Here is a 13,441-nt window from a genome sequence, read left to right on the forward strand (position 1 = left end):
ATGTTTTCTAAATGTTTTAGATGTTCTAGCTATTTTATTGAATTAATTATAATGTCAGTGTTTTATTGATTGTATTTTATATCTGTTCTGTGTTAATTTGTTGATGTACTCCTGCCTCGATCCGCAGGAAAATACAAATAAAAATTATTATTATTATTATTATTATTATTATTAGTAGTAGTAGTAGTAGTACATAGGGCCATGTTGGGACAGGGAGATATGACATGTTAGGACTGGCTGATGTCTCTGAAAAACAGCATTTTCTCCCCTACCTGCACAATATATCTTTATCAATATATCCTTATTCCAGAACCTGCATAGATATGCTGTGCAGTAAAGTTGTTCTTCCCACCAATGGCACTACTTTTCCATAGTGGTGGCACTTTGTGTGATACAGCTACTATTATATAGTATGAGGGTGTTTTTTTTTTTGTTTGTTTGTTTTTTGTTTTTGTTTTTTTTTGTTTTTTGTTTTTTGTATTTTAGCAGAAGGAGGGTGGGCTAGAAGATTGGGATCATATTACTATTGTTTTTAAATGTTATATTGGACTGTTGTTACCCGCCTAGATCCTTGAAAGGGAAAGGCGGGATATAAATATTATTATTATTATTATTATTATTATTATTATTATTATTATTATTTGCTCCTCTGACACAAGAGGCTATACTGTTAGGAGCAGTGCTGCTGGGAGTATCTCTTATGTCAGACAAGCTTTTGCTAAAGAGCCAGACTCTATGTGTCAAACAGTTAGTGGTCATCAACAGTAATTGGGGAGGGGCACTGACATGGGTGAAAGATGTCTAGGAGATAACAGCAGTGGCACAACAGGTAACACTTGTTAGTACTGCAAAGTAAACCCCTTTTAAAATATCTTTTACCATGAAAACACTATGATGAGACAATCCAAAATAAACAAGAGATAGTGCCCAAAGATAACATCCCCAGGTTGGAAGGCACTTTACAAGCTACTAAGGAACAGTACAAGACAATTAGGAGTAGCAATGTGACTAATGGCACAACTGCATGCAAGCCAAAAGGACATTCAGCTGTTGATGTACTCAGAGATGAAAGAAAAGTCCAAAGCTCCACAACACATATTATAGGAACATGGAATGTGAGAAGCATGAGTCAGGGGGACCTAGGCACAGCAAAACAAGAAATGAAACATATAAACATTAAAATACTTTAGGTGAGTGAGGTAAAGTGGACAGGATGAATGCACAGTGTTTTACCCAGGAAACGAAACCTAAGAAGAAATGCGATGGCATTAATAATGAGGAGAGATTTAGCGAAAGCAGTCAAAGGACATAGTGCAAAGAATAAAGGAATAACTTTTATCAACAAACTTCAAGGAAAACCTATCAATATCACCATGCTCCAACTGCAGACACAGAAGAAGAAGGAATTGAAAAATTTTATAATGAAGTCCAGAAGAAAAATGACCAAGCAACAAAACAGGACTTGTTCTTAATTACAGATGAGGAAGACATTTGAATAATTAAAGATTTTCCATCCCTTGGCTCTGCCATTAATCAGAATGGAGACTGCAGCCAAGAAATCAGAAGACTATTACTTGATAGGACAGCAACAAAGGACCTAGACAGGATCCTGAAGTAATGATCTAACATTGAATACTAAAGTTAGGATTGCCCATGTCATCATATTATCAATGTATGGTTATGAAAGATGGACAGTGAAGAAAGCTGTCAGGAAGAAAATCAACTCATTTAAAATGTGGTGCTGGAAAAAAGTTCTATAGATACCATGGACTGATAAAAAGACAAATAAATGGGTCCTAGAGAGAGCCAACATGGTATAGTGGTTTGAGTGTTAGACTAGGACACTGGGAGACTAGGATTCAAATTCCTACTTGGCCATGGAAACCCACTGGGTGATGTTGGGCAAGTCACGTTGTGTCAGCCTTTGACAATGGGAATAGCCTATGAACAAATCTTGCCAAGAAAAGATTTGTCTTAGGGTTGCCATAGGTCAGGAATAATTTGAAGTCAAGTAGCAACACAAAGGGAATTTGTGGCCCTCCAGATACTTTTGGATTATATTTCCCATATTTGCTAAATATAATGGGGGTTGACAGGATTTCAACCATCCATTCCTGCAGCAATCTCACAGCACTGTAAGGATAAAATTAAAATGGTCTTTATTTGGCGTTCATTGGCAAATTATCTATGGTAATATATTTCACTTAGTCAAGAAAGAAAGAAGTGGAAACCTGTTACTTCCCAGATTAAAATAAGCCCCTTCTTCATGCTTAAACAACATTGTTCCCCTATGTCAAACATAGCAAAGTTGCTCTTCCACTATCGTAAAGGGTATAAGGGGGGCTTTATGAGTAAAATAAAATTAGAGTTGAGGTCACTCTCTGAAATCCATCAGAAGAAAATATCCTCAAACTTTTGGCAATTGCCCTACTCTGTGGGTAGCCTCAGATGCCCCTTTGAAGTTGCTACTCTTCAGGTGCTGTTTGGTAACAGAAGGAATTTTATTCAGCTGACAGAAAAAATGTGGCAAACATTTAGGTTCACAGCAACATCTCTGCCATACACTCATATTTACTTCTTTTAGGCACACTACAACAGGGCATGGGGGAGGGTAGTGCAGCATCTCAAAGCCAATACTGTCTTTGCAGTGCATTGCTTGTTCAGTCCCACTACTGTGTTCAAAGGGACTTTCCTCCTGTTAATAATAACAATGTTTATTTATAATTCCCTTTCTACCAAGGGCAGTACATCAGAACATATACAATCAAAAGCAAGTGATAAAAGACCACATTATAAAATGCTAAAATACTAAAATAATATACTAATATGCTAAAACCCCTCCTCATCAGTTGCTACACATCTTGGCCACCTTAGGCATGCTCAGTAACTTAATCCAGCAAAGATCTTCAACCCATTACGAAATGAATCAGATCCTCCTCCACCTGGAGATGCAATGGAAGACTGTTTCACAAACACGGAGCCAGATCCTAAAAGGCTCACAGCTGTGATAAAGCCATACGGATTGGTGAAACTGCCAATAATCCTTTGTCTGCAGATCTTAACTTTCTAGATTGTACATACCAAATAAGTATATATAGGATTCATCCTTTAGTTGAACTTCCTCAGATTCAACTGTTTGCATTCTTTTGCTGTGGAAACCAATCTAACTGGCTTGGTTTGGACTCCCTGAAAAATATTCATGTGATTTGGAGATGCTGACATACTAAAGTTGTTTTGGGGTACTATGGCTTTAGTTGCTTTTCTGCTTCCATTAGTTAAGAACATCTGGAGAAAACTCCGATGATGAAAGGCTAGGCTGTGCTCACACACTAGGCGAATGCTAGGTTTAAATTCACCATCATTACAGTTAAGTAATCCTACAATCATAGCGTTGGAAGAGACCTCAAGGGCCATGAAGTCCAATCCCCTGCCATGCATTAATTAATTAATGCAACTTTGCTGTCTTCTCAACAGTATTCAAAATTACTCTTCCTGGCACTACCTTAAGGCTCCACCTTGAGATATGATCCTTAGCCTATGTATGCCTACAACAGTGGCCTTTCTATACTTTTCAGAGCACATCACATAGTGTTCCAAATATCTTTTGCAGTGCCTTGGTGAATTGTCTCTACCTTTAAAAGTGGCTGTGACAGGCAAACATTTAAGAAGCCCTTGTCAGCATGTTGATTCAGTGGGGTAGTGAAATTTCTGAATTTCAGTCTGTCACATGCCCATTAAAGACACAGGTATCCGCCCACGAAAAAAATGATGGTAATCTGAATAGGTAGAAATAAGATTCACAGGTTCTGAACTGGCCCTGCTAGACAAATCCTTTAACAACAGCAGTTAGCAAGTGTAGTCATGTTTTGCCCCATGTCTTGAAAAGCTTGACTTATGATATTTCCAGAGTTTAGCAAAGTTACTTTCTGGACTACTACTCCCAAAATAGAGTATAACTGCCCAGTGCCAATGTTAGCTGGGGGATTTGGGGGATTATAGTCCAAAAAGAAAGCCTTTCCTATCTGTGATTATTTTCCTACTCCAGCCCTCTGTTAAAGTCATAAGAACAGAGCAGCTGCCAGACTGTTTACCCCACTCACACTTGGCAACCCTGAACAGGAATATATTATCTGCAGTTAAGAAAAATTTCTCCTGGTAGCATGCTCACAGATGCCCAAAACACACTACAGAAATAATCCAGATTGGGACTGCTTTAACTGCCCTGGCTCAATGTTAGGGATTCCTGGGAATTGTAGTTTATTGTGGCACCAGAGCTCTCTGACAGAGAAAGTTAACTATCTCACAAAACAACAGTTCCCAGAATGCCCTAGCATTGATGTTACCATTTTAAGAAGAGGGCTAGTGGCACCTACCCCATGAAAGAGCAACCTGCCTTTCTTCATCCTTGGTAAGATGTTAAAACATCTCTTCATAGGGACCATAAACATGGCTTAGTGACAATGCAAAAGAGATCCAAGCTCATGTAACATTCAAAAGAATGTAATGCTACAAAATGATCCTTCAAAAAGGATATATAAAATTGTTGATGAAACACAAATGAGTGCAACAGTGACATCTCTTACCTCCATGAAAGGTACAATGCGACAGGAGATGCTTCCCAGCAGTCTCTTCTTGGTGATCTCATTGAAGATGACCACTGGCAAGCAGAAGAAGAGGATGAGGAAGTCCCAGAAGGCAAGGCTGGCCAAGATGGAGTTCCAGGCACTTTTCATATAGTAGTTGTGCCAGACAATGCACATCACTGAGAGGTTCCCAATGATACCCACAGCAAAGACTATTAAGGACAGGAACATGACGGCATATGCACTGTATGAGCTTTCAGTCACTGGATACAGAGGGTTCTGGATCTGAGGGCGCTTTCCTAGAGCCACAGTCATGTTATATTCTGTGCCCCCATGGACTGCTGGACTCCTTTGGGGGAGGTGTTTAGATGGGTCTGTGCTGGATGGCACCAAGATCTTGGTTGGATGTAAGCTGGCAGAGTTTGCAGGCCGAGGAAATTCCACTTTTACTCCTGGGACATATGGCTGAACTGGTTTGGAATCTTCATCATCTGTTCCCCTCCGTGTCCTTCCCCATTTCAGTTGGTCTTCTGAGAAGGGCCACCCCCGGTAACTGCCAAGGGATCCTGACCGCCTTATCCTGCCCAGTTCTCCCAGGGTCTCCAGCAGTGCATCTTTTGGAATGAAGTGTCTTGCCGAGTGACTGCCTCCAACCCTATGCTCCCTCCTGGAAGATGTAGAAGGCTCCTGAAGAAATGGGGCAGAAGCGCCTTCCTTCACTGTAGTATCTAGAGGCTTCAGGAAAGTAAGCAAAAGTATAACAGTCCAAAGCAAAGACATCTTTCCTTCTGCCCAAGTGGAAAGGAAAATGCACGATGAAGGCACCTCACAAAGGGCAGCGGAGGTGGCCCTGCAAGCTGTGAGAAGGGAAAAGAAAAGAAAAATTCCCACACTTTGACTGGAGATATTCAGGGCAGCAAGGGAAGGAGGGAGTGGGAGGTACCCTGAAGCTTGAATCTAGACAGAGAGACACTTCAGTCTGCCTCTGCCAACTTCATTGCTGTTCTGCTTTCCCTCAGATCTTTAAGCCAAATAAAAAAACCGTTCTTCTCAGTAATTAATTCCAATTATCCTTTGTCGGGCCACAGGCCCCCTGGTGGTCAGGCAACAATTGCTAAAGACTGCTGTGAAAAGATCACAACCCTAGCATTGCATGAGTGAAGAGAAGAGCAGATTAGGAAAAGTAAACCACCTGTCTAAGCAATAGACACTCCTGCTCCAATTCTTTTGGTGGTGCAGCTTCAACTAGAGAAGGCGTTTTGCTTCAGAAAGAACCAGCTTCTTCCTGGCAGGATCCTTCAGCCAAACTAGTGGCAAATTCTTTACAAATCACAATACAATTCTACCATGGCCTTTGATTGTATAGTATAGATCTTGAAAAGCTATGGGCTGCTCTTAAAGACATAGGTGTGTTGCCACATTTGATTGACCTGTACTCAGAACAAGAGGCTGCTGTCAGGACAGAATATGGAGAAACGGAATGGTTTCCAGGTAGCAATGGGGTCAGGCAAGACTGTATTCTATCACCCTCTCTCTTCAACTTGTACATCTAAAATATCAAATGCAAAGCAAGATTAGAGGAAAGAGGTATGAAAACTGGAGGACAGACCATCAGTGATTTAAGATATGCAGATAACACCATACTAACAGCAGAAAATACCAAAGACCTGGAATAATTACTGAAGAAAATCAAAGATGAAAGTGCTAAGACAGGTTTAATGATTGTGGAGGCCAGTTAACACAAGTTTTACCAATTTGACAACTGTCCTTGAGAGATCCACTAGTATCACTCACATTTCCCAATATGCTTTGTTTGCTCTTGCATGGAAAATATGCCCTTCTATTGCTGATGTATTGACATATCTAGCCGTGGAGAGGGGACAAGGGGCTCTCAAACCAGGAACAAGGTGGATACAGCTTAGTGGCTCTCTGTTCTTAATTCCTTTGTTAAGAGCATCATGTTGAAGAAGTGTCCATGGGATTTCTTTACATAAGCCCAGCTCTCCACCTGCTCACATTTAGTATGGTGATGCGGATTTGCTGAAAGAGGGGGTTGAAACTAAAGATGCCACAGATGAAAACAGGATGAACATCTGGATAGTACTCTCCAAATGTTTCAGACATGTATTCGCATTAGCCCATGCCAGCATGGACAAAGGTCAAGAACACTGGGAACTGTAGTCCAAAACATCTGGATGGAACCAGGTTGGGATTGGCTACTTTGCAGATTTCCAGAAAGTATCACAGGATCATATACATGTGATTGACATGTTCTAATCAAATAAAACCGTGGGAATATGAAATTATAGTGAAAGCTTCCCGTCTGTCTTAAGAAAGCCATTCATTAACTTTGTGGACTGAAGTAATAGTGGCTGTAACAGTGTTATCTACTGTATATTATACGTTTATTGCCATAGAGCTATTTCCTGTCAATGCAGTCAAGGGATATTGATGAACTTCAGTTCATAATGTCAATGTCTCTCTCTCTCCTCTGGCTTTGCTTCGCAAATGAAGATTCAGGAAGGACTCATCCTGCGCTTTGTACAAGCGTGTTGGTGACTAAAAAGGCCAATCCGGGACAAACAGGTCCAGTTGCAGAAAGCACAGCGGAAAGTCTCCTTGGGTGGTGTTTCCGGGTTGTGGTTCTTTCTGCGTTGTCGTTTCTCTTTGAGACTCGTTCAGCATGAGTTTTCGAAAAAGGCTGCAGCATCGTGGATAGTGCGTCTCCATGCCTCCCGATGCGAGGCCAGGGCAGACCATTGTTGGTGATCAATTTGGCAAAGCCTGAGATGTTGTTTCAGGGAGTCCTTGTATCTCTTCTTTGGGGCGCCCCTCTTATGCTGACCCGTGGCGAGTTCACCATAGAATACTATTTTGGGAGGCGATGGTCCTTCATCCTAGAAACGTGTCCTGCCCAGCACAGCTGCATCCTCAATAGCATGGCCTCAATGCTGGTGATCCCTGCTTGCTCAAGGACAGCAACATTCGTCACATAGTCAGTCCAGTGTATATTTAGAATTGTGCGTAAACAGCGCTGATGAAAGTGTTCAAGGAGTCGTAGGTGTTGGCAATAGGTGACCCATGTTTCAGACCCATAAAGGAGAATAGACAGTACAATGGCTCTATACACACTGATTTTTGTGCTTCGCCTCAAGTGTTTGTTACTCCAGACTCTTTTGTGAAGCCTTCCGAATGCACTATATGCCTTTGCCAGTCTGTGATCGATCTCTTTATCAATCTTGGCGTCTGAGGAGATGATGCTTCCCAGGTAGGTGAACTGCTGGATGGACTTAAGCACAGATGTGCCTACAGTGATGTGGGGATGGTAGTGTTCTTCCTGAGGTGCCGGCTGGTAGAAAACTTCAGTTTTCTTCAGACTGACTTCCAGTCCAAAGAGCTCTGCAACTGTTGCAAAACAAGATGTTAGGCGCTGCAGAGCTGCTTCCATATGGGCAACGAGGGCAGCATCGTCAGCAAAAAGCAACTCACGGACTAGATAGTTTTTAGAGTCTTAGTGAGGGCCCTCAGGCGGCTTAAGTTAAACAGGCTACCATCAGTATGGTAGCGTAGATAAATGCCATCTTCTTCTTTGAGATCTGCTGTAGCCCTTGGGAGCATCATGCTGAAAAAGATTGTAAATAGAGTTGGAGCGAGAACACAACCTTGTTTCACACTGTTTGTTATTAGAAAGGGCTCCGAGAGAGCGTCGCCATATCTGACTTGACCTTGCTGGCCTTCATGTAGCAGGATGATCATTTTGAGGAATTTGGGGGGGCATGCTAGTTGTTCCAGGATCTGCCACAGACCTTTTCTACTCACAGTGTCGAAGGCTTTGGTGAGGTCGACAAATGTTACATAGAGTCCTTTGTTCTGCTCTCTACATTTCTCTTGCAGTTGTCTAAGGGCAAATACCATGTCTGTAGTGCTCCTATTAGCTCTAAAGCCACATTGGCTTTTAGGGAGAAGTTCTTCTGCAATAGCAGGGACTAATCTGTTCAGCAGTATCCTTGCAAGGATTTTTCCAGCAATGGAGAGCAATGTTATACCTCGATAGTATAGATAATGTCAATGTGCCAGTAAGAGAACATAGATGCTGCTATGAAATTACCATGTGCCACCTTAGAGAGCATTAGGGCCATTTGTTGTGCAAAAAGAAAGAAAGAAAAGAGAGAAAAGGAAAGAAAAGAAAATAATTTTTTTTGGAGGGGGAGGATGAAGAAAAATTATCTCTGAGAGCAACACAATTAGCCCTGGGGTGCATGGATCTACACTTTGCCCAACCCTGCCATGTGCCACCTTAGAGGGCATTAGGGCCATTTGTTGTGCAAAGAAAGAAAAGAAAAGAAAAGAAAAGATTTGTTTTGGAGGGGGAGGATAAAAATTTTTATCTCTGAGAGCAACACAATTAGTCCAGGGTGCATGAATCTACACTTTGCCCAACCCTGCCCTAAGATTTTATAACAATGTTTTCAATTGTTCTTTATGGTTTTCAATTGTTTTGAATTGCATTTTATCTGTACAATGCCCTGAGGGCTTATGGTAAAGTAGGGATATAAACAAACAATCCACTAGGGTATTTTCCTAGATAAACCCCACAGATCTGTGATCTTCAGCATCCAGCTACAGGCAATAACAGAAAGGGCTGGGGAGTGGGAAGTGTCCTAAGTTGTTGTTGTTATTTAAAACCTCAGAGCACAGTCCAGGTCTTACTCATCTGTCCCACTCCTGTGCTCCCATTATCAAAAGCAAGAGGAAGGACCTTAACACATATGCCAGTACAGTCAGCCGACATGGACCAGCTATCAAGCAATTATTATCTAGGCAATAAAACTCTCTTTTCGACAGCTAACCATTGTAAAAATATTATTCAAAAGGTATAAACCCTTGTAAATGGGTGGGGAAAAGTCTGATAGTGTGTTCCAGACTCTTTATGACATTAAGATTTGCAATTTTTCAAATAATATCTCTGAAGAGAACTCTGGCTATGAAGATTGCAGCAAAACAGATATAGACCAACTGTAGCAGTTGCCCAACACTTAGATAATTAAAACATTGGTATTATCTCAGTCAGAGAGCAAGAGGAGTGTAGTGGTTTCAGTAGCAAAGGCAAACCTCCTTTGAACAAATTCTGACAAGAAAATTTTGTGATAGGTTCCCATAGGAAGTAAGACATTGTGCAGCCTGGCCTGGCCCCTCTTCTTCATAATCATTGGCAGAATTCAAAAGTCCACATTGTGGTGATACCTCGGTTAGGCCAACCAAAAAGACATAAAATCCATTGCATTAGAATTTTATGATCCCAATTTTTTCCATCAGGCAAAGATAGTAAAAATCAGTCTGCACCTTGCTTTCAGTTAGTACAGAAGGAGAGCTAGAGTAGACCTGTCTGGTTTTTCAAGGAGGGATTTTATTTGTGTTTTCAAATGGAGGACCAAACATTACTGCATTTCTTTACTCTCTCCCCTTCCCCCAAGTAAACTCAGGAATATTGGGGTGTGAGCAACTTTATACAGACTCTTCCTTTAAAGCAATTTGCTTAATGTGTGACTCTTTAGCACTATCACTTTTCTTCCTCTACACCTTTTATAACTTTCTTTGCCTGATTAAGAAGCCTGTGAGCTTCAGAAACTTTGTTGTGGTGATTCATTGTCCTCAAGTCAGCTATGATTAATGGCAGGGTGACCAGATGTCATGACTGCAAAGGAGGACAAGGCAATGCATAATGTAGGACATTCAGGAAAAATGTAGAACGTTTCAAAATCAAAGCTAAAAACACTAATACTGTATAAATATAAGTTCATTCAGAAGGCTTATTTACAGCCATATTACATACATTGTTATGTACTCAACTGTATTTTTACTGATAAACTTGAACTCTGAAGAAGACAAATGCTTAAACTTGTGCTTTACTAGCAACCAAATTTTGACTGAATCTACATTTGAATTATTCTTTCCATTAGTCCATTATGCTGAAATTAGCCCCTTCAAGTACAGTGTGCCTGTGCCATATGTAGGCGCGTAGGCCGCACATCATACAAGAAATGGCATGCACACCACATGCACAAGCTCAATTATTTTCAATGGGGCTCGAGCATAAGCGGAACTAGCCTTATGCAGTGGGGTCTGGAACGGATCCCCCACGTAAGGCAAAGGCACACTGTATTTGCATTGTTTCCTCAATCAGCCCATTGCCTAACACATTTGTTGCCTTTTTATCCTCTGAGAAACAAATGCATCCAAGCTCTGGGGGCAAAAAAAAAAAAAAAAAAAAAAAAAAGAATTTAAAAAGGATCCCCCTATTTGCAGCAAGGACAGGCTGCCAAGTAGATTCTCATTTTGTGAAGAGGAACAGTAAATGTGGTGTTACACAAGGGTGTTCTTAGTTATTCTCAAGATGGAGGACATTTTGGAATTCCTCCTAGAAAGAAGGCTGAAATGTTGACTGTGTCCAGAAAAGGCAGATGTCTTGTCACTCTGATTAATGGTGACTTGATGAATGAGAGACCTCCAGGACTCCCTGCCATTAATAGCTCTGCTCGTGTCTAGCAAATCAAGGCTGAGTTTCCTTGAGTGAGGTCCAAAACATACCGCAAAAATAATCCAGTTTGAGACTGCTTTAAGTGCCCTGGCTCAGTGCTGGGAAAGGGAATTGTAGTTTATTGTCATGCCAGAGCTCTCTGATACAGAAGGCTAGATATCTCACAAAACTACAGTTCTCAGAATTCTCTAGCATGGAGCCAGGGCAGTTAAAGCGGTCACAAACTGGATTATTTCTGCAGTGTGTTTTGGACCAGAGTCCATCCTCCTATACTGTGGTCCTCCTCTTTTCCTATTGCCTCCCACTTTACCAAGTGTGATCTTTACTAAAGAGACATGTCATTTCATGTTGTGAAAGCTGGACAATTTCCAGCTTTCCTCAGTTTGGTCATTTTGGCTTCTAGAAAGAGTAGAGTTTGGTTTATTCTAGGACCATGATGTTGTACCTGTGGCACATATGCCCTGTCTGGCATGCAAAGCCATCTCTGAGGGGATACAGGGGCCACAGGAAGTAGGGGCGGGGACAGAGCGTGTGTGCTTGGCCTGGCTCCTTGTTTCAGCTTGGTTTGCCTCGGGAGAAGGTAAAGGGTCCTTTCTAACCCACTTCAAATCGCCAACCATGGTATACAGAAGAACTTAGGAAGATGAAGTGGGTTGGACAATGACTAGAGTGAGCGTGGCGAAAATATCAACTCTTATCTGACAAGACTCAGCATAGGAAGTTTCTTTGTTCCTATAAAGAGGCAATAAATGCAGTGCGGAATTCTTTCTTCTCTGCACGTATTGCGTCTGCAGTGTCACGTCCACCTGTGCAGAACCCTTTACTTAACCCAACAACAGCCTTCTGTGACGCTTCTAATAACTACTTTGGAGATAAAATCTCTCAGATAAAAACCAGTGTGGACGCCGAGATATCAGCAGAATTGACTAATGAGGTGTCCAGTAAACCTGTTTTTGAGATTAAACTGGATCGGTTCAAGTCGGTGAGTACTGATGATGTGGACAAGATCCTTGGAAAAGTGAAAAAGACAACGTGCCCCCTCGATCCCTGCCCATCATGGCTGACCGTCCAGGGGGGGTGATGCCTTGAGGGCATTTCTCAAAAATGTCATCAATGCATCCCTTAGGGAAGGCTATGTTTCAACATGTTTAAAGGAAGCGGTCGTTAGGCCACTCCTGAAAAAGCCTTCCCTGGATCCTCTGGATTTGAAAAATATAGGCCTGTATCACGTCTGCCATTTTTTAGCAAGGTGATCGAACGAGCCGTCACCCTTCAACTCCAAGTGATCTTGGATGAAGCCAATTTTCTAGATCCATTTCAAACTAGCTTCAGGACAGGATATGGGGTGGAGACTGCCATGGTTGCCTTAACTGATGACTTTCGTCTGAGCATCGACAGAGGAAGTGTGACCCTACTGGTGCTATTAGACCTCTCAGCGGCATTTGACCCAATAGACCATGACATCCTCTTGGAACGCCTAAGAGAGTTAGGAATTGGAGCCACTGCTTTGCAGTGGCTCCGTTCCTTCCTCTCAGGTAGATTCCAGAGGGTGATGTTCGGGGACAGTTGCTCCTTAAAAACGAAGCTTAATTGTGGTGACCCTCAGGGTGCTATCCTGTCCCCGATGCTATTCAATATTTATATGAAATCATCCGTAAACATGGGACAGGGTGCTATCAGTATGTTGATGACATCCAAATATACTTCTCCATGTCTTGGTCAGCAGCCATGATGACAGATGGCATATCTCCCCTCAACCAATGTCTTGAAGCGGTAATGGGCTGGATGAGAAAAAAATGACTCAAGCTGAATCCGGACAAAATGGAGATACTTACAGTAGGGACCCCCAAACCAGGTATTGTGTTGCAATCTCCAGTCCTGGATGGGTCACGCTCTCCTTTAAGGACTGTGTTCATTGTCTGGGGGTGCTCCTAGACCCTTCACTTCACATGATAAATCAGGTGAATGCGACAGTCAGGAGCGCTTGTTATCAGCTCCAATTGATACGCCAGTTGCGCCCTTTCCTGGAAGTAAGTGACCTAGAAACTGTAGTGCATGCACTGGTAACCTCACAACTTGATTTATGCAGTGCATTCTACATAGGGCTACGCTTGTACCTAGTCCGGAAACTACAGTTAGTACAAAACATGGCAGCCAGGCTGATCACTGGTAAAACTAGAAGTGATCATATTACACCTATTCTGAAATCTCTTCACTGGCTGCCTATTGGTTTCCGGGCACAATACAAGGTGTTGGTGATTAAAGCCCTACATGGTTTGGGTCCAACCTATATAAAGGATCACCTACTTCCGTACAACCC

The 13,441-nt window shown here is 42.0% G+C and overlaps 1 protein-coding gene across 1 annotated transcript in view; it reads right to left on the reverse strand.

Annotated features, from left to right (window-relative positions):
* GPR37L1 (G protein-coupled receptor 37 like 1) overlaps positions 1 to 5,561 on the reverse strand; it is a 15,573-nt gene extending 10,012 nt beyond the window's left edge. The window contains exon 1 of the mRNA XM_042465186.1: positions 4,584 to 5,561. Coding sequence (XP_042321120.1) covers positions 4,584 to 5,363 — 780 coding nt within the window. The 5' untranslated portion in view covers positions 5,364 to 5,561. The remainder of the gene's footprint in view (positions 1 to 4,583) is intronic.
* Between the last annotated feature and the right edge of the window lie 7,880 nt (positions 5,562 to 13,441).

The sequence above is a fragment of the Sceloporus undulatus genome, chromosome 4 (assembly GCF_019175285.1).
Source record: "Sceloporus undulatus isolate JIND9_A2432 ecotype Alabama chromosome 4, SceUnd_v1.1, whole genome shotgun sequence".
NCBI lineage: Eukaryota > Metazoa > Chordata > Lepidosauria > Squamata > Phrynosomatidae > Sceloporus > Sceloporus undulatus.